Below are 24,842 nucleotides of genomic sequence, written 5' to 3' on the forward strand. Positions count from 1 at the left end.
GGTCACACAGGAGAGAGGAGACTTGCACTCTGTTTCCTGAGCCACTCCAGTATCTGAAGCACAGCTAGAACCCAGAGCCTGCTCTGGAAGATGTAGAATACCTTCTGCATCAAGTGCAGGCAATGAGGGTGAGTGGATCAAGATCTGGATGCTCCTGGAGATGCCCAGGTGCAAAGCTTTAGGTGCTTGCAGGCAGCAGCAGCAAAGCGGGAAACTGTGAATCAAATTCTGAGCTAACAGGACTCTTGAGCTGCAGAGCAGTGCCTCTGCTCTTCGTGCAACAGAGACCCCAGAAAATAAGGTATTGCAGAGGAAAGCATTACGGCTAGTGAGAAAGGAAGTGATTTTACGGTGTAGCGATTATGATGGCCAGTCAGGAGTAAGGTGTCTGAGTTCTGGCTCCTACTATGTTTAATATAATCTGTCTCAGGCAGAGCAGCTTCAAAAAGGGGTATCCCTATTGAAAAATAGTCCCCATATTTTTGTCTTTAGGGCACTTCTAGAAAGTGTGCACTTGAATCGCCTTGGAAGAGCTGAATCTAATTCTTTTCTCTGCCTTCATCTCAGGTAGGTGCTCAGATCACCTCTTTTTCAGGGCTGGATTATTCGTACCACTTGGATGCCTACCAGACTGGGTCCCATACAGTACATGGGAGGGATATCTCATATGGAAGTGCCAGCACAGCTTCAAGGTAAACCAGGAGTACAACACCTTTGCAGTACCTGATGTTGGGTGTGAGTCCTGCCGAAAAGGACACACCTGGAGAACCTTGTTGCCTGGAGAACCTTACCGCTGTTGGAAGAAAGGCAGACACCTGGGGTCCTTAGGTGCCTCCTTGGTACTCTGCTGGTGAGGTTTGCTTGTGTAGCTATTGTAAGGAGTCTTTCAACATGGGAACTCATAGGAAGGCTTTTCTTTGCAGCTCTTCTGGAGCATATCAAGATTCTTTGCTTTCTAAATGAAACCCTTCCTCGCACCCTTCACAAAGTTGGCAAATGAATGAGATCCACTTTCTCTTCTTCTAGCTCTCCCAAGCATAAAACAGGCACTAAAAGAAAACTCTGTTTGCTAAACTTTAGGTAGGCCTGTTTCTCTGATGACTGTTTGTTCCTGAAAGAGAGTTAAATCCAAGAACCATAGGGGAAGATTCAGTCATTTGAAGGGTGCAGATTTCATCATTATTTTTTGCCAACAAAAGAAAAACAATACAGAAGAAAAAGTTTATACTTAATGAAACTAATTGGATTACAAAGAGGACCAGACATCCTATAAAAACCTGTTGCCTAAACGTGTCTGTAACAATTTATCAGCAAACGATCTTCATGCAAAAGAGCCAAAGCAATTAGCTGGGATTTGGCAGATCTCCGCACTCTTCTGACATACCCTGTAGTAAAACAGAGCACCAAAAAAAAAAAAAAATCCTGTATACCTCAAAATGCTAGACTGGGCATTCAGATGTTTTACTAGGGTCTTCTCTCTGTTAGTTTGACATACTTCATAAAGCATGTTACACACTATTCATTTTTGTACCTTCTCTTCTTTCACTACCCCTGCCCTCTTTGGCTATATGAGCCTAAGAGTAAACCACTTGTAGAAGTGCTTGTACCAGCTAGAACGGAATTAGCAAATCAGTTTCAACAAAAAATGGACAGGTTTATTCTCCAGGTGAAGGCTTTTTTTATTTATATTTTTTAACTGTCTTTGACTAACAGCTAACTAAAAACCTAGCTATGATAATAACAGGTTGACCAATGCTACCTGTATCATTTTTGTGGTTTTAATTTAATGCATTTTTTAAATTTAATCCTTACATCAGCCTCTACCAATCAATTTTGAAGATCCCAAATAAAGAGTAAATGGCAGGTGCATAGTATTTTCCCTTTTAAGAGGGGTTGTCATTTTATACACTAGGATAACACCTGTGGATCAAGCAGCTTCTGAGCTTCATATAGCTGCAGGCTGGGAGTATTGCGAAGATGTGACTACATTTTCTTATCTTCTTTCCTAGATGCCTAGAAAAACATTTATGTATGCCATACTGTTGGGTTCTGTGCTTTTATAGACTGGAACTGTTATTCATGGGATGTGGGGTATAATATTAGTTGTGTGCTTCACTCTTCTGTAATCACAGAGAGAGGAGAAAAGAATTGGGCTCTTGCTCTTCACAGATGGGAAGATATGGTCTTTGATCTTAATGCTAAAATGAGCAATCAAATGTTGGTTTTCTGACTTATAATGTGTGAATGAGTGTAAAGATGCTCTCAAATAGGCTAACAAGCCATGTGTAGTGGATGAACGATGCTTCGTGTAGCTCATTCTTGACACATCTATGATATAAAACAAATGTAGGAAGGTCTTTTGATCTGCGGGTTAAGGCTGCCTGTGTTTACAGAGACAAGGCTAGAGTATTTGGGGGCTTTGAAAAGTATCCACACACATGATTGTACACTTGCCTTTACCTTATTTTTGCTCATCTTCGTGTTTGCTAGCTAACTTGTTTTCTGTTAAAATAATGTTAACTTTTTGTTAAGATTCACTTTATGTGAGCTTCATTACTACATCTCCCCAAGTGGAAACAGTCTGGTGAAATCTTGTTAGACCTGTAGTGTCTTACAAGTTCTTATGGCCATGCAGCTGCACAAAACCTGCTTACTTCCTCTTCATCAATCAACAGCACTGAGTTGCTTAAGTAACTCAGTAGTTGAATTTTACTTGGAATTATACATGAAGGAGGACCCTCCTTCTTGTCATTTTATTTATCGACAGCCGTTATAATTTCTTCCCAGCGGCAACTACACTGATACCACGGCATCTAAATCAGAAATGACACTATAGTGGTTATATTATGTTGACTGGGCATCACCTAATTTTTAAGTGACATTCTTGCCCCATCATTGTGATTATATCCCTTTCTAATAAGTAATATAAAAAATATCTACATAATGGGAAAACATACGTATTAATATATTCCATGACAAACATGTTAAGTTTACATATTAATCTTGGTAAATAGAAGTCATGTTTACATTTTTCCTCTTCAGTACACTGTTCTCTTGACAGCTTGCTTTCCCTCTGGTTGTATTCTTTCAAATCCTGGTGTACGTTCCACTGCCTCTGGTCACCCTGTTAGTTGCAGAGGGAGGAGGCAGGTCACATCCATCTGGTTAAAAAGAGGGAAAAGAAAAAAAAAAGGAGAAAACAATGTTACTGGATAACGTAATATTGCTGCTCTTCTCATTGCATTCAGGTCTGCGTGAAGGGACTTGGATATGTGCAATAAACATATGTGTGTGATAATGAGATTGTTGGTGGAAAGTCATCTTGAAAAGGCAAGGAGCAATTAAGCTTGCTTACTTATACAAGTTAGAATGACAAGATGCCATTGCCGGCCCCGCTCATCCATATAATAGGGTTCTCCTTCCCTGCTTAGCTGTACTGGGAGAAGCATTTCCTGTCAAACCTCTGCCGTGACTCCACCATAAAGCAATCTGCCTTCTTCCCTTTCATACACAGTTCATTCTCACACTCACATCACCGTCCTGATTTCAACTGAGTGCCTGCTAGCAAGCACCTGAATCAGAATACTTTAAGAATTCAACGCAAAGCCTTCATTTAACTGAGTATTTATTCGTATTGGTGTACACTCTTGTCCAATTTTAATTGAATACTTAAAGATGTCAGTGGGGAGATGTGCAGGTTTCTCATGAACGTTTAATAATGCGATGCGTGGAGTCAACAAATAATGCACCTTCCTTTTGCTATCTCAAAGATTTAGATAGGATATCTTGGATGCTATTGACAAGGAGAGAAGTGTGGAACAATAGGAACATATGATAGTTAGTGTTAGATAACGATAGCTATCCTTATGCATCTTGAATTGAATGATGAAGCCATCAATTAGAGAAATAGCCCTCTGAGTATATATCATTGACAAGATGAATACCAGCACATTGTTCTTCTGGATGGAGATCTTGGTGATCTGTAATACAGAAAGGCAGTGAATAGTATATACAGTCAAACTGATCCTATGATACTGAAAATCAGAAATCTTTTGTCCTCCCCATGTTTCTTTGTTTTTTAGCTACTAGACTCTTTCAGATAATGAAAGTATTTGTACTTTATACTAATTACTTAAACAATGCTTTCTCACTTCATATCAAGATACCATTCTCCACATTCAGCATATTTAGTGGATGCTTGCAGGGCTTAAGAGACATGAGGAGCAGTTCTCTACAGCTGTTGTCTGGTCTCTTAATTAATTCTTACATACAGACATGGGGATCCAGTCACAGCCTATGAACTCTGTTAGAGTCCCTCTCCATACCAAGGAGCAGACCTGGCATCCGCTCCTTACATGGCATAGCCTCTATTCTCAGCGTAAATTTTCCCATGTTCTCTTTGGAACGTCTGATAGTTTCTATCCCCTCTGCCCCTTCCAGCTTTGGTGTTTTGGTTTTTTTTCTTTTTTAGCTTTAAAAGTCATTAGTGTTATATTTATAGCAGAGAAGCAACACAAAGAAAAGATGAAGAGATGGGAGTTGCGCTGTTATAAACAAGGAATTCTCCGCACTTGCTGTTTCCAGTCAATTAGTTTAATTTCTTTTACTTACATTTGAAAGTGAGGGAATATTCCATGGCCAGGGCCAAAATTTATTCTAGGATCTGTACATAGGTAACAAAACGTACTGCAGCAGAGTTGCACAGTGAGAATGGCTCTGTAGGAGAAGAAAGAAAGAATATGAGGAAAGAATGTAATTAATGCAGTGCTAGACTAACTATAAAATACAATTTAAGGAATAGGAAGAAGCATTCGTGACTGTTATCTGTATTACTATTACTTTTGGCCGAGGTTTTTTTAATATGGACTCTCTTGTGTGAAATCAGCTTTATGATCTTTTCACGGGAATCAATGTTTAGGTCCTGTCCATGTTTATTTGCTTGTGTGCAGAAGGTCATTATATTAAAAAATGGATCCTACCAAGGATGCCAGTGGTCGTTGCAGTGAAGATGAATTTCTAGAGCCTTAGGGGAAAACATGGTCACTGCTTTCCCCAGAAGTGTTTGAAAGGGCTAATGAAGTTTGGTGTATCTCAGTGGTATTGACGATGTATGGCCTGACGAGGGGAAGAAAAAAACCTCAGGTCTTTCAGGAAAGCAGCAGGTAGAAGAAATTTCTGTAGCGTTCTCCCTTCTAAATCTAATCAAATGAAACCACCTACAGGCCAATAAGCTTCTTGAGTGCACTTTGCCCTGGAAATAGTGTTTTATTATCGTCCAAAATATAAATAATGCAATAAAAGAAAATGTTTGAGGTCTCCTTAATGAGCTATTGTTAAGGCACCCTTCGCTCTTATCTCCTTTCATAGCCCGATGCAAAAAGCAGCATGCAGTGGTCGACAGTGTATTCTGAGCGCTTCTGGGAAAGTACAAATGAGAAAACAGACTTAATTACACTGTTTACTGCATCTAGAGGTCCATGTGGTTTGACCGGCTGTGTTAGGACACCCTGTAATTTGGAGGAATTCTCTGTGAGCTGGCACCATAAATGTACTGCTATCCAAAGGATGGTTAATAATCTAAAGTTGGCTGTTAACATTGCTGGAGCTGGGGTCTATAATTTCAGCGAGTGACCTGAATGACTCTGCAATGAGAGACTGAAATGTCACTCTCCTCCTTTACTTTGTTTGCCTTGAGCAAAGACTACTCCAGATTGTGTACATCCACCGAGGTCCAGATGATGAAAGGGCAGAGCGTAAGCATAGATTCATGGCTCTGGTAAATCTCCCTGCTCTGGCAGAATAGTAGGGAGCATGGGGAGGGGGGCACGGGAGAAAAATAAGACGGTCTCCTCCAGAGCAGCTTCCACCGTGGCTATCTTTTCCTGTCTCTGAGCGTGTGAAGGCGAGGCTGGCTATAGGGACCTGGCTCTCCCGTGCTCTCTAGCTGCCAGCCACCAGTAAATCAGATCTGATGCCTGTGGCTAAAGGCAAAGCGAATGGTTTCCATTATCCAGGTATTTATTTTGCACCTGCTGCTGTGACATCTGTGTAATAACAGTTACGTACGACAAAAGGTAGGCTGACCTGACTTTGAGTATTTCATCACTTCTTTTCATTATGCTGAGTGAGCGAGCAAGCAGAGGACTCATACTCTTCTCCGGAGGTGTTACAGACCATCCAGCTGAGACATCCGTGGAGCGGCGAGTGCAAGGAGCTTTACCTTTGCTGTCAGGAATCTAAAACCCTTGTTTCCATTGTGTCTCATTGGTACAGCTCAGATGCAGTAAAGGAGTAAAATACTATCAGTAAATTTCAGAAAGTTCAGTATTTGCATTTCATTTGGAAACCTGTGACATTTTGGCATATTTTCACTGGAAGGCCAGGGCACTGCTGATTGAAGATCGGTGTCGGCATTAAAATATACAAGGTATGGAGAGCTGGTGTGCTTCAGAGCAAAGCCAGCCTGCCAGGCAACAGAACCAGGGCAGTGCTGGGCAGAGGATAAGACTGAGTGTACAGGGTTGGTTGGTTATTTTTTTTAAATACAGAGTTGAACAAAAAGACTAATTAACTCAGCATTCTGAGACTGTATCTTCTTGGAGCGAGACAGGTTCTTAATACTTGTGTGGTTTCTTTAAAGTCGTTCAGACTTTTGTGCATGGAGAAGTGTCAGAACTGGGGTCTGTTCAACGTCCCCACTTACTATGTGATAGACAGGAAAGCACTGGAAAAGTACCGCTCTCTATATTCCCTCCAATATAGTATGGCTAGCTTTCAAGGACTGAGAAACTTTTCCATCATTTGGATAAGCGTGGATGTCAGTTGTACTCCGGGAAAATTATGCTGGGAAGTCCCAACAAAACCTAAGCCTGAATAACCGTGTTCATTTCCCTCCAGCCGTCACGAAGGCACCATCAACATTTTGATTCCTGAAACCTGTAAGAGGTACTACTGCCATTTATATATGACAGACATGGTGAAGTCCTGACTATATGTCTGGAAGCAAAGAAATCATTGCCGTTACTTTTTTACCTTGCGTTAGTCTGTAATTAGTTGAAAATGTGACATGACGCTTGGAGGGTGGAAGAAAAGCATCTAGAAAGCAAGGACACTGACATTAGTTCTTGGTCCAGTATGTTTGTGAGGTACTTCTGTTAGATTTAGGACTGTTATCTGATTTACTGAAAGGGAAACAAAAAGCCTGTTGCTACTTGCTGAACTCATCTGAGGTGAAGGACACACTTTGGCTTCCCTCCAGTCACCTGAACACAATGTCACCACCAATGTTCTATTTTGCCCCTGCTAGATACAACCTTTTTCTCTATGGTGTGTTTTATCCACAGCCCTCCACTCACCTTCTAGGATTCTGGTTCATACCATGTGAACCACTGCTGAGCTGGTTTGTACTGCTACACTTTCAGCTTTGTGGAAAAGGAGGAATATGTGGCTCCCTCCTCTCTGAACACACACGATGTGTATTTTGTGACTGCAGAACATGTCAGCTTTTCACAAACAAGAAAGGAAGAAATGCAACAGAAGTAGCCTCATCACATTAAACTGTAGCATTAACAGAATGAAAGACACTGCAAATGAAATCATACAGGTGAAAAGAGTCCTTGGTGTGTTGCTTTTGGTGGTTTTTCCCCTTCGCACTAGAAAAGATCCTGTACATTGAAAACAAAAATGATGTCTCTTTCTGCAGTAAAATGGGAACTGCATATATTTGCCATAAATCTACTCAAATGTTGTTGCAGAGCCTACAGGCAAAATTCCATGTGCTTTGTTAGGTTTAGGTATGGTACAAGACAAGGATAACTGAACTCCCCGCTGCAAAAGGAAAGAAAAGCCTGAAACACTTCCAGCGGCCTCCCCCTCTATGATTATTTTACCTTTTAGGGGTTTTTTTATGGGAGTAGGGAGGGAGGTGGAGAGAAATAAGGGAAGAATAGTTATCAAGCAATGTGGGATTTTGGAGGTGAGGGAGGACTGTTCTTTGCGCTAGGATGGACGACAATCTGTCCTTCATACCTGAAATCATTTCAAGAGGAATGATGCCTGAGAAATGGAGGGCTGCCTTTTTCGCTGTCTCCCTTGAGCAGAGCTTGCTTTGCCACCACCCGTCATCAGAGAGCTCAGAGCTTTCAAAGCTGCTGCTGTTGCCACCGTAGCTCCTACAACATTGGCGACTGCGAACACACCAAATTTCCCAAGACTTTGGGGATTATCTGGAGGCCCTGGGAAATTTCACTACGATTTGAGGTTAGGCAGGTCTGTGTAAGAACTGCTTTTTCCAGCAGCATGAACAAACACGCACGCAGGGAAATAAGAGCCAGGTTCTCTTCAGAGACAGTTTTTACACTGATTTCAAGAGCATTATTTTTGTTCCTCATTTACATTCCCAGGAGAGGAAACTGACTCAATATCTCTCTTATTTGTAGGCACTTGTGATAGCAGATTGAGGTTTCCCAGCTCAGTAAGAAGTCAAATGATCCAATAACTGACTCTGCATCTCGATTACTGAGAATACAGGAAAAATAACATAACTTTATCCACTTCCCTCTGGCTAGTCTTGCCACACCCTATGCAGGGAGGAAAGGTAAATTACACTGCTTGTACGCAGGGATTATTTCAAAAGTAACACAACCCAAGGAGAGCCCCTCATTAGGGCTTCAAGTGAGGGATTACACACAGGTGTCAAGGGGCAAATAAGCCAGACGTTTTCAGCATTATCCTTGTTTAACGTTATGAAATGGCTTTCAAAACTCTTGATGCAAATAAAACTTTCTGATAGGCTGCCAGAAACAGTCATGCCAATAATGTCATGCCAACACGAATGAAGTTGGAATATTTTTCTTTGTAGCGATCAGACATGCCACACAATGCACTTCTGTGGAGTTCTCTTTCTTGGGCGGTTGAAATCACTTGGCTCGCGGCCTCGTGCCTCCCAGCTCACCTGAGGCATGCTGTAATCAGCCAGAACCGTGCTGCATGTCATGTCTTACTGCTTCCAGAAAATATACAAATCTCCCTTCCTTCTATTCCCTTTGTGAATTAGGCCCTTAGGGGTATGGTTTTAAGACAGCATGCAAGAAGCCTGTGCACAGATCCTCGTAACGCATAATGAGATCTGTGCGCCTGCCTGCTTCCTCTGAAAATGAGCTCTAGAGCAGCAGAAGTGACTTGGTCTGGCACTTGCTTGGTCCTTTTGACCTCCCTCTTGTGATGGAACGGAAAGATTTCCTCCTCCTTCTCTTACAGAAAGCCTGGAGGGTATGTTTGTATGATGTGCTGTCTGGTCCTGCAGTAAACCGAGACATTTCTTGTGGCTTTCAGTGTCCTCAGCTCCAGTCGTGAGGAAAGAAAAGGCTGTTCGACACTTCACGGGACAAACCTGGCTTAAGAGCACAGGTTCAGTGAGACTACATGTCCTGTGACAGAAGGCTTGAATGTAAAGTTTTTGCTTCAGAATGACACCAGAAAGCATGTAAGCCCAGGAGAGCTAAGTCCTTCTGACAAGTACAAAAGTGTCACCTGCAGAGTAGGTGCCAAGAACTCACACTCTTTCCAAGCCCTTATTTGTTACTGCAGCCCTGTGCAGGATTTAGTAAAGTTTCCCAGCGAAAGCTCCCCTATGCAGAACCATGTAAGCTTCTTGCACACAGCCCGTTCACAATGTGTTTTTACAAGACCTACAAAGAAGAAGAAGACAGAGAGAACATGCTATGAACTACCACCAAAATCTGTGGGCTGCTCTGGACCGCGGGCAGGTTTCTTGCAGTCTGCCAGGGCCCGTGCTGAGTGCCTGGGGAGCTGAAAACCGCTACTGTCCTGCGGCTGGGTCTTGCCTGGAAGCAGGCTCTGCTGCAGGCACAGTGCAGGCTTGCAACTCGCGTTGAACCAGCACCACCAAGATGCCCCTTATAACCAGCATCAGACTGCAGTGACGTCAAAAACCATCCTGCCCTACAACCTAAGTAAAGCACGTGAGTTAAAAGAGGGGAAATATACTTTGGAAAGTATAACTGAGATCAAGGTATCATGTCCCTGGGCCATGTACACAGAGTTTCATTGTAACTCACTGAGAATCAGCAGGCCATATCTGACAGCTTTTTACTTTTTTGCCTTGGGCCTGGTCTACACGTACTTTTGTACAAGTAAAACACAGCTAGTGCAGTGTTTGCCCCCTCTAATGTTACCATTTCATCTGGTCTAATAAGGCCCAGCTTTTATTTAAGTGTACTATCTGTGCTTGTGAGAGGCAGGAAGAGCACAGCAGCTGGAGGGGAAAAAAAAAAAGAAGGAAAAAAAGATTCCTGAGTACCTACCCAAGGAGTTAAATCCAATGGGGTATGCGTGAAAGGGTTAAAACACTACACAGGTACAGATCCTGTGGCAATTACAAATGTTATTGAAATAAAAACCAGAAACAGGAAGCCAAAAACCAGGTCCCTAAGGCAGGCATCTGTCTTAAATGATATCATTTGTCAAGTTTCCAGCATCTTGTGGTTGTGAACACAAAAAGAAGTTCTGTGTTATACTAAGGACATTACATACTCATTAGTTGGAATGTTCCTGAAGTACATAATACAGGATTTTCATTTAATAAGAAGCAGCTACTTGCCACTGCGTTGTACATAAAATAAATTCTGGGCATGCTAATTGCCATTCAAGGATGTTCTACTTAATTTTTGACAGGTTTTTCTTCCCTTCCCCCTTCAGACTACACTGTAAAAAATGTAAACAGAATGTGTTGTTACAGTTTAAAAATCTTTTTAAAATATTTTCTTATTTCTGAAGCCTGGATGCTCACAATGATGAATATTGAAGTCTTTAATGCAGATACTAAAGAAAAAGCAAGTTATCTATATCACAGAAAGAAGGAGAGTAACAAGAAAGCAAAATAGATATATACGTGTATGTATCTCAGCACAGTAACTCTCGAAGTCATCACCCCCATCTTGAAGAACTAACCTAACTGTAATTAATTGGTATAGTTCCTCTATCTGAACACTATTAGTGCATTAGAGTTAACTAATATATAAGCTTCCCCCTCGCTGCCCTGCCAATGACCTTAAGCTTCACATGGTAGGAAGGCCACTTGCTGTAGAATAGGAAAGTAATTTATCCACCATGATTGTTCAGCCCTGGCCCCTCTGTAAAACAGCGACTGACAATCGCGCTGTATTATGGATGGTACGTTTGTGGTGTGTACAATGGTGTGCAGAGCCTCAAACTCACTTCCCTGAACGCTGCAGGCAGGGTTTGAAAAGTGCTCCTAGAAAGAAGAGACCACTTGCTGAGCGATGGCCCTCCATTTTCAAATCTTTTTTTTTTTTCCTCCCAAATATCTCCCCTCCTTACTTTTTTGCCCCAAAGAGAGAACAAAATTGTTTTCTCAGCTTAAGTAAGAGCAGTATGTAATTTTCCATTCATAAAAGTATGTCATTTTCTCTTTTTTTTTTTTTTTTTAAAAAAAAAGGTTACTTTGCTTTTATTTTACCTGGGATTTCCCTGCTTCTTTCCACATTTCAGGATTTAGCATATTCCCTCAAAACATAATAAATTTCGATTCTGTAGCTTAAGGGATCCATCAGTTAAAATGTTAGTCTTTCATCTTTATTACCCTCCCATTAAAATGAAAGAAACCGGGACACACTTCAGTTTAGAAGAAGCAATTTAGTTGGTAATGTCCTTACTACTCAAGTCTTTACAAAGAGAGAAAGTGCATTATTGCTTATATTTCACACATCTATCTGCATAAGAAGCAACTAAAGCTTTCAGACACATATGATGTTAAATTTAATAATATTCTTTGATTAGATTATTTTATTACAACATTTTTCCATTACCAGTCATTTCCCGTACACATTTACATTCATAAAACCTGCAGGTTTTCCTTTGTTTGTGTGTGTGTACACGTATTCATAAAGCAAGGAAAAGATATTCTGGTTTGCTACAGCTGTTAGATTTGAAAAGAACAGATTAATAACTAGCCACCACACAGGACTAGGTTTTCTTGTACACTGCACCAGTAACCCTTTGCTATAATGAGGACACAAAGAGGCTCACATCAGGCTGCTCCTCTTCTTCATAACTCAAAAGCGTCACAGTGGCAATAGCCTCTAGTGCTATTTGTCTTTAGTGCAGTTGTGACACTTCGGCATGATCCATAATTTGGCAGCTATTTACCGTGACATTTCCCTTCAGTGCAGCCATAACGTTCAGTGAAGCCATTATTTGGTTCCATTTACCATATAAATTGTATTGTTGTGCATGCATGCTAGCAGCTACATTAGGTACCTGAAAATGAGTAAATCTTGTAAAATAGATACTAACAGTTATTCAGCAGAGAAATTTCTTTACTCCTCAGACAGAAGCAGGAATATATATAATGTCTGCAAACACTACTGCAAACTTTTCCTTGAGAGACTGCAATTATATGTATTTACATGACACAGCAGTTACTCATATCCACTTACTAAATATACACATTTTTATATATATATATATATATATACACACACACACACACACACACACACACATGCACATGCACAAATACATAGCGAACTATTGCCTGGTAGAAATCTAACTTAATTCAGAAAGGTATTAGGAGATTCCAGCACAGCAATTAAGTAGGAAGCATATCTGCAAAATGTGCTGAGGGTTGCAGGCCAGGAGAGAGCGAGTACGTGTGTGTGCCCGTGTGCGCATGCACACATGTGACAGACTCAGGAAAAAAGCCAGCTCTTCTACTTCTTCGTTGTTTTTTCCATGGAAGCATATGTGTGTAGGAAAGGGAAATTCTGTTATTAGCCTCAGCAAACAATGCCAGATTCCTCTGTAGCAAATTCATTTAGAAAGGTAAAATTAGGATGTAGTGCTAGCAACCACATCTCAATGAGCTGCTATTATTAATAGTATTATTATTTAAATCCCTGCTCTGTACATATAGTATACTTAGTCCTTCCCAGGCAAATGTATTATTATTTTTAATCATTTAAGTCCCCACTGTGCACACAGCTTTTAATACACCTTTTTTGCAAGCATATTAAGTGTATTGTTATTAATCCCTTGCTGTGACTCTACAGTATTTCTTTTCCTTGTATGTTCAATGTCCTATCATCATTTAAACCTCTCAGTGTGTGCATGCCATATACATTTTCCTATCCATCTAATATTTAAACATTATTTAAATCCATCATAGCTTACTTATTCAAAGTCAGCCCTGCTCCATAACTGTAAGTTTGCAGAATATATTTTTAAAGAAAGAGAAGTTGGCAGAATATGCTTTCAAATAAATAGAAGTTCGCTTTTTTTCTCCTCGTAAACCAAAAATTATTGTGAGTCTACGCAGAGACACCTTATCTGCATGTTTCAGAAACTCTTTTCACCCACTCCACGTCAATAATGCCCCCTTTCAGCAATCTAAACAACAGAAGTTGCATCTTTAAAAACAAAAATTACTTCTTCGTTCTGGATTCATTCATGGAGGAGTAATCATGTCTACCCCAAGTTACCCCTTTCACTTAACATTGGCATTTGATGAAAAGCACAAGTCCAATGGCCATAGCCCAAACCAAACACCAAAAGGGCTACGAAATTCGTACACTGGCCATACAAGTTCTGCATACAACAAATCTAAACATTTTATTAACACTGTAATCAGTATTAAAGTGCTGAATAATAAGCCTGAAGCCGTAATTAAAACCAACAAAAGGTCATATCTTTATATATATATATATGTATATATATATGAACCTTCCAAAGGTTCCACTCTCCCTTATTTTGGTCAGTGAAAGAGCCCGGGGCAGTTGCATTACTCTTTGTTATATATGAAGTAACATATTAAAAAGGAAGTAGAATGCTGTATGTCCAAACAGAATCCTGCTACAAGAATTTTTTACTACAAAAACATTTGGTATTCACTGCCTTGGAAACACCTAAAACTACAGGACTGGCAGTGACCAACACCTCTGAAAATCAGGCCACTTGGACGGGTTTTGGCATTTGACTGCAGGAACTTGATTTGAAAAGTTGCTACCCATGCAACTCTTCTGTGCGTATCACTGATGTAACCAATTATATTCTTTTTATTTTTATTTTATTTTGCCCTAGTACATCCTAAACAGCCTTTTTTTTTAAGATGCATTTATTGACCAAGGGCGCTGCCTTTTCTCTGAACAAGGAAAGAAACCATCTGCTTAGGAATAAAACAGCAAGAACTTTGTACGCTCTGATCTTGTATGGCTCTTGAGCGTTTCCATCTTTCTGGCATCCAGTGGGAAGGCAAATATACCTTTCTCATTCTACAAAACACCACAATATTTATAATATTCAAGGGGAAAGAGGAAGTATGTTTCTAACAGCAGATCTTCGCGAAAAGAAAAATCACAGTGATTTGATGCTTAGCTTGAGTAAAAGAGAAATGGTACCAAAGACTTAAGCCTTTCTGCCTTTCCCCCAAATCCTCCAAAGTGGAAGACTAAACCCAGTAGTCAGACATGGCCCAAAAAAGGGACAGTTCTTTGTTGCACAAAAGTCTCTAGCATGCTAATGACATATGCACTATAAAATTACATTAAAAATGCATTAAATCAAAGTTAAAAATAGTTTCACTGCCTGTACTACTGACTAAAACATAAAGTTTTTAATACACGTTACTTTTCAAAATGTCGTGTACAGTCCCAAATAATGCTCCAAAATTAAGTTTACCCTGGATTTTTTCCTTCAACCCTTTGACATTAGCAGTCTACCATTATGTTTATGATTAGGTGTACGACATGAGGAAATTTCCATCTCCCCAGCTGAATACAAATGCATACAATTTCAAAAGATGTGGCAAAATCAGCCTTTAAGATCTTAAATGTTTGCTATGGAAAAAAGATGTAAAGCAAGCATAGTTTAAAGTATTTTACTGTTCTGGAAAATATGACACTTCTAGATGGAATTCCCACTGTAGGTACTGTTAATAATATCTATTAAGTGAGGAAGAATTTTCAAAACTTTACAAAACCCTCTAACTGCAGCCACTGGATAATCTATGGCTGAGCAACAGTACGTGTAGAAGGTACTGTGACCACAGATTTTAAATGGTCTTGCTGTTTGTAACAGGGCTTCTGCAGAAGTAATATTCGGTCAAAGTAGAAGCAGCAGCCTGATTATGGGAAGCCACAACAAGAGTCATCGGCGAAATAACTCTACAACACAGAGATTATCTATACAGGAGCTAGTCAGCAATAACCGCATCAATAGGAATAAATGCCACAAATATTTAAATTGCTTTTTTAACTTTATTAAATCTTAAAAAAATATACAGGACCTGAACACACGTGAACATGGCTCAAAACCCCACCGCAATAATCTTGTAATACCGACTAAAGTGGAGACCGGACAGTAAACAGTAACAGTAGCAAATCAAAAGGCAAGAACATGAGATTATGTTGCAACTTGTAGTTAAAGGCATAAAAGAAAATTGCATAGTTGTTATAGTTACGAAAGACATAATTAAAAAAAAGTCAAGTTGCTTTTCTTAATATTACTGACATGTTGGAATTAGAGGATAAACATTCCCTGTGTAACCAGTCAAGGAATATTACTATGATCCGTGATGCAGCTGAATTATGATTACCGTGTTTGTGACAAAAAATGAAGCTCATAATTTTTTCCAGAAACTTCAAGAGTTTAATAGAGCAACCAAAAGATATGATTCTTTAATTAGTCTTGTTCTAACAATTTTATTTTTGAAATCAGGGAATCAAAACTGCTGAAAAAATTTTCTTTTCCTGAGCTGAACTATATATAAAGTATTATCAAACCAGTCTGACAGACTAAATCTGCCTCTGCATCGAGACTCATTCTGTCAAGAACATTGTTCTTGCGTCATGCTAGCCTAAGCAACAGAACCAAACACAGGCCCATAAAGTCCGTGCTACAGCCACCGATTTAAGCACCTTTAAGAAAAGAAAAAAAAAACCCACAAAACTTTTTATTAACACCTTAATGCTGATTTTTAATATAATATCCATTACTAAGCTTAAAAAAAGAAATTGTTACTAGTAATTCCGAGGCATAGAGTGCCCATTTTCTCTCTTCTGATTTATATCATTGTTCTGTTTTTACAGCTTACTGTTGACAGAGTGAGGTAATTCAACCACAATTTTTCCAATGTTTTTTCCCATGTACATGTAATCTACAGCACGGAATACAGACTCCAAGCCCGTGAACTTGCCCTCCGGAGACATGTCTCCACAGTCCACCTCGCAAATGAGGTCTCCTCCTTCATACATCTTGATCAAGTGCTTCAGAGCCATTTTGCACTCAGAAAGGTAATGGTTCAAGAAGAAACCCCGGATGCTGGCAGACTTCTTCAACAGTTTTGCTGGCAATAACTCTGCTTTAACGGGCTGGAGGCCAGTAGGGTTTTGGTAGCCAGCGATAAACCCAATAACTATCAGGCGCCCTTTGGTAGCCAAGGAGTTCAGAGCCAAGTCAAACATCTTTCCCCCAACAGATTCATACACTACGTCCACACCTTCGGGGTAGTCCTTCCTAAGAACAGATCCGACGTTTTCAGTTTTATAGTTGATCGTACGGTCGCAGCCAATGGATTTCAGAAAACCACCCTTTTCATCACTGGAGCAGGTTCCAATTACATGGCATTTTGCCTTCTTCGCAAGCTGCACAGCAAACTGGCCCGTTCCTCCAGCTGCTGCCGTCACCAGAACCTTCTTGCCTTCAGACAGCTCTCCCAGCTCTTTCAAACTGATGTATGCGGTAGCGCCACTTACCATTAAAGTAAGAAACTCGGGTTTCACAGAGGGTAGAGGAACTGCCTGTTTGGCGGGCACAACTGTGTATTCAGCAAAGGAACCTGCTTTCATGTAGGCCACAGCTTGACCCACAGTATAGTCAGCACTAGCACTGAGGCCTAATGCTACCACGTCACCGACACCTTCAAAACCTATATCGAATGGGGGTTTAACTGATGCATCATATCGACCGGCCGAGTAGTTTATGTCAGATGCATTAATGCCGACAAATCTAGAAGAAAACAAAAATGTATTAACGAGATTTATTCCTTACCTCGTCTTTGTTGTATGAGAAAACTTCAGTTTAAACCCGTGGGATAGGCATGAGACTTTTTTCTGATTATTGGGATACCCGAATAACGAGTACACTCCAGAGACTACTTCCATCAGACTTTCGTAGTTCACATTCTGTTACTATAGAACTCAAGATAAATTTGTTGAGTGGAAAAAAAAAAAAAACAAAAGCAAAAGCCAGCTTCGATTTTCCTCAGGTCCATCTGACCAAACTAAGCAAACTAAAAATAATTCTGTACAAGATTAAAGGATGAAAATTAATTGACCACTTTATACAAGATGTGAAAACACCAAAGAATAAAACGTGCAAAGCTGTAAATATGTGGATTCTGGCAACAAATTTACATTTTTGAATACAATAATACTGTTAATGACTAACGATCACATTAACTATCGATGTCATTTGCAAGGTCATGTTACTGTAGGCAAGTACTTTTTAATTGATGGAGTCACTACAGCAAATTTGCCTTTTGATGTAGCTAATGTCAACGTTAAAATATTTTTCTTTATATAAATTACTTGCAACAGATCAAAACAACCTTGCACAGAAGGACTAAAATTATAAGACTGAGTATCAAGTCCTACTGACCTCTAACAGGTGAAAACGGATGCAAATTATACTTTTTTTTTCTAATAAAAAGATGGAGACATTCTCACAACTTGACTAAGTACTAGGAGATAATGCCTAAAAGAAAGTTACAATCTAGCTTAAATGCGAAGAATATTTTAGTAACTTTTTTTTTTTTTCTAAAAAAAGACATAGTTATTTCTCTATAGAGGCAAGGGAAGCAAGACTGGAGAAGACTGGAAAATGTCAAAAAGAAACACATGCAGCAGAAAAGACCAGGACTGTTACTACAGCTACATGGAAGCGACGACCTGAAAGGTGTACTTGACTCCATGCAAGAGCTGCAGAAGTATGCAAGCAGGGCATTTTTAATTGTTGCAGTTAGTAATAGGCTCGAATCATGCGTGTGTGTAGTTTCAAACCGCTTGCAAACGGAGCGAGAAGAGCGGAAACTGCTCCACTCCTTTGATTTCCTTCATTCTTTATCGCACGGGGAGCCTCAAACTTTCACCAGCGCAATGTGCTGTATATGGAAAGCCACGTTCACACAAACATCTCCAGGCACGGAGTAGGTGAAAGCGACTGCTGCTCTTTTTCATTCTGCCTTTAATTCGCTGCTCAGCCGCAACAAAAAAAGAAATGCCTCCGTCTCGTTCGTAGGTGCAAAGCCCGCGCTGTTCTCCCGCTCCAAGGCAAGCCCCGCACGGCGCTGCCAGCAGGCACACGCACACCGGCGGCGGGGCGGCCCCCGCGTCCCCGGGAGCGGGGCTCGCAGCGCCGGGGCGAGCGGTGCCGGCGCCGCGCCACCCTCAGCCCGCTCCGGCCCCGCAGCCCCGGGGGAAGCGAGCCGAGGGTGCGGGGCCAGCGGGGAGCTGCGCTCGCCCCCTGCCCGCTCTCACCCCCCGGCCCAGCCCGGGTCTCTCGGTAGCTGCCCGGCCGGCCCCCGGGCGCCCGCTCTGCTCCGCAGCAGCCCCCGGCCCCGACCCGCAAGGCAGGTGTGTGTCCCCCCCCCGCAGCAGGGGGGCAGAGCAGGGGCAGCGATAACAAGCCCGCGTCCCCCCACCCCTTTAGGAGCTTCCCCCCCTCCCCAGCGCTGCGGGGAGAGCACCAAGGCAGGTAAACAACCGCCTGAGGACGAAAACTTTGCGTGCGGGGAGACGGGGCAGGCCGCGCAGCCGGGCTCCGGCACACGCACCGCCACTTTTGTTCCGCGGCCGGGCGGGATGCAAACCCGTCCCGGCCCGGGCTGCCCCGCACTTCGGCCGGGCGGCTGCGGGGGCCCGCGCCGCGCAACTTGGCGCTGCCCGGCCGCTTTTCCCCCCGCCGGGCCGGGCGAGGTGCGGGGCTTCCCGCGGGGCTGCGGCGGCCGGGAGGGGATGCGGGGCCCGGGGCGGACAAAGCCGCGTGCGCTCGCCCCCGCCGCCCGCCACCCCCCCTGCATGGACACGCGTGCACACGCACCCGCTCCCTCCCCGTCTCTGCGGGGCTGCCGGGCTCCCCGTTAGCAATCCATGCAGCCTGCCGCCCAGCCCCCCTCCCCCCCTAATTGCTCTAAACTCCCTTTTTATCGTGTGCAAACTCAAAGCTCCGCGTTGTGCGGGATTTTTGGGGGTTGGGGGGGGGGGTTAAGATCGTTTAGAATCCTCGCGCATTCAAACGACCGGATTAAAACATATTTGCCTAGTTTGCCTTGTCGTTCCAGCTGACAGAAGGGAGGCGGTGGGACGCGCCCGCAGTTAATCAGATAATTTTGCTTTTAAAAGTAGGAATAAGTGCGCTTTGCAAGGTGAAGATCAGTTTACGAACTTCTGAGACTGAGGAAAGGAGAGCACAGAAGTAACAATCGCTCGGGGTGCTGGTGGGTTTTAAGACCCCTTCCATTTCTTCTGTATTGTCTTGTTTTACTTTCTTACTTAAAATGTATCACCTAATTTAGGCGTTTCAAACTGAGGGTTGCTCCTTCAACATTTCAAGATATAAACCTGAGAGGGGGGAAAAAAAGCTAGAAATTGTCTTTTCCCAAAATAATTCCGCACTTTGAGTCACCCGTCTGCTTTCTGCTGCGCAGCGCTGCCCCCCCCCCCCCCGGCACTGTCTATGGCAGCGAGCAGGAGGGCACCGCCGGGGGGGGGGGGGGGGGGGGGAACGCTGCTCTTCGTGCCACAACAAAGCGTGAGACACGGAAACCAGCACCGCAGCCCCAAACACAGGCAAAACAAAGTCATCCGAACCGGTACTACGCAAGAAAAACATCCTTTAGACCAAACACCCAGCAGGAACCGTCCTCCGTTTTTCCCACCCTGATCCACTCGTCCCCGGGCTCAAAAACTTTCTCAGCCCCTCTTACTCCCTTTTCTACAAACTTTTCCCCCCATCTTCCAGCCCAACGGTAAATCGTTACAGCAATTTTTGAAACGAAATGTGTCACTTCTAGAGAAAATCTCGAAATCCCGCCAACAACTTTAAGCAGGACCAACTCTTCATGCCCTTTGGGTCCTTCTCCTACAATAAACCGGGGGAACCTTGCGTCCTCCCTCCCCCCCCCCCCAACAGGACAAACGGACGTACGAAGCTTAGAGGGCTTCATCAAGCATTTTCTATTCACCTTTTCCCTTCCTCTCCTCTCCTACTTGGAACCGAAGTAAAAAAAAAAAATGCTTTAAGTCGATTTCTAGTTTTGAAGAATTTCTGCACAAAGGATGGGTTATTTTCGTCTTTGTAAAAAAGTACAAATCAGGGTTGCTGCCTTATTCTCTAAAGCAGAAGAGGGGAAGCAAGTTGCCCCCGACTGCATCTTATTTTGAAATATCTGTCCATACAGGAACTGCACGTTTTAATTTCCCTTTCCCCTAAATCCAAAACCAGATCTTACTGTGGTGGATGAGGACTGTTTCGCCTAAAAAGCTCAAAGCAATTAATACTACTCTTGGGCGTGACTGGGTCTAAAATGAACAAATCCGCGAATGCACTCTTGGAACTCAAGTCCTTTGTTGTTTTGTTTTTAATTGTATGTTTCTACCTATTAGAAAATGTATAGTTCTATTATAGGCTTTTTTTTTAAAAAAAAAAAAAAAAAACAACTAAATAAAGCCAAGGACTCATCCTTTTGGGATGGGAAAACGCTTCCTCAAAGTGACAAGCGAGGGGGAAACCTTCAGAACTCACTTCCTACTGCAGCTCTTATATAGAGAATGTTTTCCAGTAACGTGATCCCGTGTCTTCTGTAATATTCCCCAGAAAATAATAAATAGAGAGGAAATGTCACAGAACCCCAAATAATACAAAACGTACCAACTCTAAATCTAGACTTCATCACTCACCTCTCCCTCCCCTCCATCCCCACTCGTGCGTGTGTACACGAGCATGTGTGTCACAAGCTGATGTGCTAAAACCCAGTTAATTGCCTGCCTGAATCTGTGGAGCAGCTCCTGCCTGTAGCCTGGTACAAGCTCTGCGCCTCAGCCCGTTTACCATGAGGTGGGCACATCCCCCGAGCACCCAGGGAGCTCACCCAGCAAAGGGAGGGAGGAGAGGGTAAAGGGAAGAGTTACACTGGAAGCCGTATAAAAAATGAATAAAGTCTTAAAATTCACAAGGGGGAGGAGGGGATAAGAAAGACTCCAAGTGCGTGCGTGTGGGGAGGGGATGTGACAAGCAAGGATGTCGCTCTGCCTCGCGTTACCCGAGTGGAGAGACCTGATACTTGTATCTCAAGTCTTTCGCCCTCTTCCACGAAAAGGAATTTAACCACAGCCTGACGGCTGTTTCATGCCATTACTGTTTCACGGTCATTAGCGGATGCAGCAACACAATGTTTCGTGCTTTGAGGTTTGGAGGGAATTTTGGTCTCAGAAATCCTACTGGGAGATGTCAGCATCGGATTAAAGTGCCACAGATGCTTTCTCGTCAGCTCCTGGAGGAGTCCCTGATCTTTTTTCTCCTTGCCCCTTCTTTACTGCACGTTTATGCGTTACATATGGACACATGCTAGGGATTACACACACGCACACCCCCCATACACACGTAGTCACACACCGCCTTAGCAGAACTTCCAGCACTGCTCTCCAGCCAACCGAGCGCTGCTTCACACCTTCGGGCTCCGACGGGGAGCATGGCAAGCTCCGCGTCGCCGCGGTGTCCCCGCCTGGCGGGAACCCGGGAGGGCCGCTCTCCTCCCGGAGTCCCCGCGTCCCCCCGCGGGCAGAGAAACCTCTCAACTTTAACAGGCTCACTTCTAGCTGAAGGAACGGCAGCCACCGAGAACAGGCGGGTTGACGGAGACAGCTGGGGGGAGGCACGGTTTGTCCACAGAGCCCTCATTTCACGGCGAGCCGGTCAGACCGCGCCGGACGGAGCGGGATTTACGGCGTTACGATGTTAGGCAAAATGTCACCTCCTCACCCTCCGCCCGACGGCCGCGGGCTCGCGTCCTGCCCAGCAAGGCCGAGGGCGGCCGGGCCGGGCCGCTGCCCCGTCCCCGCTGCCCCCCGCGCTTGGCGCGCAGGCCCCGGCCCTCCGCCTCCCCGGTGAGTCGCGGCTGGCTCAGGGCCACCGGCGGGCCGGGGGCGAGGACCAAGGCTTCCGTTGGCACTGAAGTTGGACGCCGTACGTTGGCGTCCTCGCCAGAGCCGGACGGGTACGAGGGGCCAGGCTCAGGCCCGGGCAGGGAGCTGGCGGGGGGGACACACGACTCGCAAGCGCTTGCCCGGCGTCTCGCTCCCCCCCCTCGGCGCTCGGCGGGCGTAAATCTCGCCTCTCCCCCGCCTCGGCGCGGGGGCCCGGCGGTGTTCCTCCTGCTCCTCCTCCTCCCCGGGGCGGGCGTACGCCGGGAGCAGCGCGCACACGCCCGCCGGGGACAGCGGTGTCACCCCCACCCCCCCCACCCCGCAGGCGCAGCACCGTAGCGCCGGCCGTTCAAAACAACAACAAACAACAATAAAATTAAATTAACAGTCGCCAGATGGCGGCTGGCGCAACTTTGGAGCCGGTCTCCGCAGCGAGGGAGCAGGCCCGAGGGCGCGGCGGGTCGGGGGTCCGGGCGGACGCTCACCTGTTCCTGACAAGGAGGTCCCCGTCTCCCGGAAGCGGGACGGGCGCGTCCTGCCGCAGGGTCACCGCTTCCCTGAAGTTTTGGCTCAGCTTGGTCACCACCAGCTTCTTCATGGAGCTGGGGATGGACGAGCCCTGGAAATCCAGAAAGTGACGGGAGTAGGACATGTCCAGGATGGGCCGGGGCCGGCTGCCGCCGAAGCAGGACCGGGCGGGACCCGCCGAGGCGCAGGTCGGCTGCCGCCGCCACCAGCGCGGCGCTGCCCGGGAGCTCAGCAAAGCGCCGCTTTTTGCACTAAAACTCATGCCCTGCCTCAGCTGTCGTCCGCCTTCCCCCCCCCCCCCCCTCCCTCCCGGAAAGCTCCGGCGGGGGCTCTCCCGGCAGCTCGCAGGACCCACCGCCGCCGAGCCGGCAGGAGAAACTCCCCGCACGCAGCTATTTGTGTATGTAAATAGAAGCGCTGTGCAGCCAGCTGCAGCCTGCCCGCCCGCCCGCCTGCCTCCCGCCTCCCCACCCCGCCAGCCCCTCCGCCAACACGGAAACGCCGCCCGAGGAGCAGCGGCGAGGCGGTCCCCGCCGGCCGGTCCTCTTCCGCCGCCGGCCGCGTTACCGGGGAGCCAGACCGGCCCGCCTCGCCGCCGCACGCCGGCACAGCCTGCGCCCCGCCCGGGGACGGCAGCGGGGGTCGCGCTGCCCCCGCCGGGGAGGCGGAGGCGCGGGGGGGCCGGCTGTTCCCCCGAGGGCCGCTCTTGGTTTGCACGCTGCCCCCGACTGAGGGGCTTTCAAAAACCGGGACGGGCGGAGAGAGGAGAGGCGCCTCGGACCCCCCCCCCCCCGTTCTTTAGTTCACAAAAAGAGGTTATCTTTCTACAAAAAAAACCCCAAACAAATCAAAGCCGCTAGGAAGGAAGCACGGCGAATTATCGGGTCGGCGGGGCGAGAGCAGCGAAGGCGCAGCCGGTCCCCCCGCGCGCTGCCATTAGCCGCCGCCGAGCAGCCGCCGCCTGCGGCCGCAGGCTCCGCCCCTTCCGTGCGAAACGTTCACTTCCTCGCCAGGTGGTACGAATCAACCCCGAGCGGGCGCGGGGGGACGGGGCGCGCGCGGCGCGGCGGCGGCCGTTGGGGTGCCCGAGGCGCCTGAGGCGCGGGCTGGGCGCCGTGAGGGGATCTAAGAAGGCGAAGCTCTCCCGGCGGCGGCACCCCGCTGCTCGGGGGCGGCTCTGCGGTCCGTTCGGGTCGCGGGGGGCTTCCCCGCTCCCCGCCGCTGTCAGGGAAGCTTCCTGGGTTTTTTTGTTTTCTGCCGTTTTTTAAAGTTCTTTATTTTTTTTTTAAGTCGCCTGCCGCTGTAGAGTACGTTTGGGCGAGAGAACCCGCGCAGGAAACCGAGTGGGTCAAGGGACGAAAGTAGTGGCGGAGCCGCCAGTTCCCAACTTGGTACAACTGTGTGAGGGAAGGTGATAGAGACGTCGCTCCCGTGTCGGAGGAGCGCCCGTGACATTCCCAGAATTACTCCGTCCTGAGCAGCTCCTCGCTTCATTGTACGGCATTAATATTAAAAGCAAAAAGGAATAAATCCCCTTCTGGCCGAAGAGAGCAAAACTGCAGTTGCGAGTGCTTTCCTTCAGGAATCAGCTGGGTAGTTTTTATTTGCTTTGCTGACTGAAAGGAGGGAAGGGAGGAAACCCTTCTGTTGTCGCAGTTAACATTACATAAATCCCCAGGCGCGTACTGTGCGAAACCTATTAGCAGCATGTTTCACATGCTGCAGTTCCAGCTCCGCAGTCTGTTGGTATTTTAAAGTAAGGATGAACCGTCATCTCCCACAAATAATTTTTAATTCAGTGCCGCTTAGACGTCTGCCACGGCGAGGTATCGTCTCCTGCCTTTTTGGGTGGGTCGTTTTGGTTTTTTTTCTCCGTAAGTTTGCTGGAACGAGACCTCTGCCGAAGTTAAATCAGCACATGCGTCTTGCGCAGCACTTCGGCAAGTGGATTGCAACAGGCAGCCCCCTCAACGCGTGTCTCACATGAGGAATCTTTTATGCTGCGCTGTATTAAGACTTCTCTTTTTGTCATGTTGTTTAGCTGTGGGAAAGGGGGGGGGGGAACGAAAACAAAGA

At 45.3% G+C, this 24,842-nt stretch overlaps 1 protein-coding gene and 1 long non-coding RNA gene across 2 annotated transcripts; both read right to left on the minus strand.

Annotated features, from left to right (window-relative positions):
- Positions 1-1,363: 1,363 nt before the first annotated feature.
- On the minus strand, positions 1,364-4,706 carry LOC142360869 (uncharacterized). The gene is made up of 3 exons (XR_012763473.1): positions 4,612-4,706; positions 3,945-3,980; positions 1,364-3,161 (listed from the first exon to the last, which is right to left on the minus strand). It is a non-coding gene; the product is annotated as an uncharacterized LOC142360869 (long non-coding RNA).
- A 10,567-nt stretch (positions 4,707-15,273) lies between these two features.
- PTGR3 (prostaglandin reductase 3) lies at positions 15,274-23,200 on the minus strand. The gene is made up of 2 exons (XM_075416577.1): positions 22,724-23,200; positions 15,274-17,043 (listed from the first exon to the last, which is right to left on the minus strand). The coding sequence occupies exons 1-2, from the start codon at positions 23,026-23,028 to the stop codon at positions 16,119-16,121; spliced, it is 1,230 nt and encodes a 409-aa protein (XP_075272692.1). The 5' UTR covers positions 23,029-23,200; the 3' UTR covers positions 15,274-16,118.
- Positions 23,201-24,842: the final 1,642 nt, after the last annotated feature.

The sequence above is a fragment of the Opisthocomus hoazin genome, chromosome 3 (genome assembly GCF_030867145.1).
Source record: "Opisthocomus hoazin isolate bOpiHoa1 chromosome 3, bOpiHoa1.hap1, whole genome shotgun sequence".
In the NCBI taxonomy this organism is placed as follows: domain Eukaryota; kingdom Metazoa; phylum Chordata; class Aves; order Opisthocomiformes; family Opisthocomidae; genus Opisthocomus; species Opisthocomus hoazin.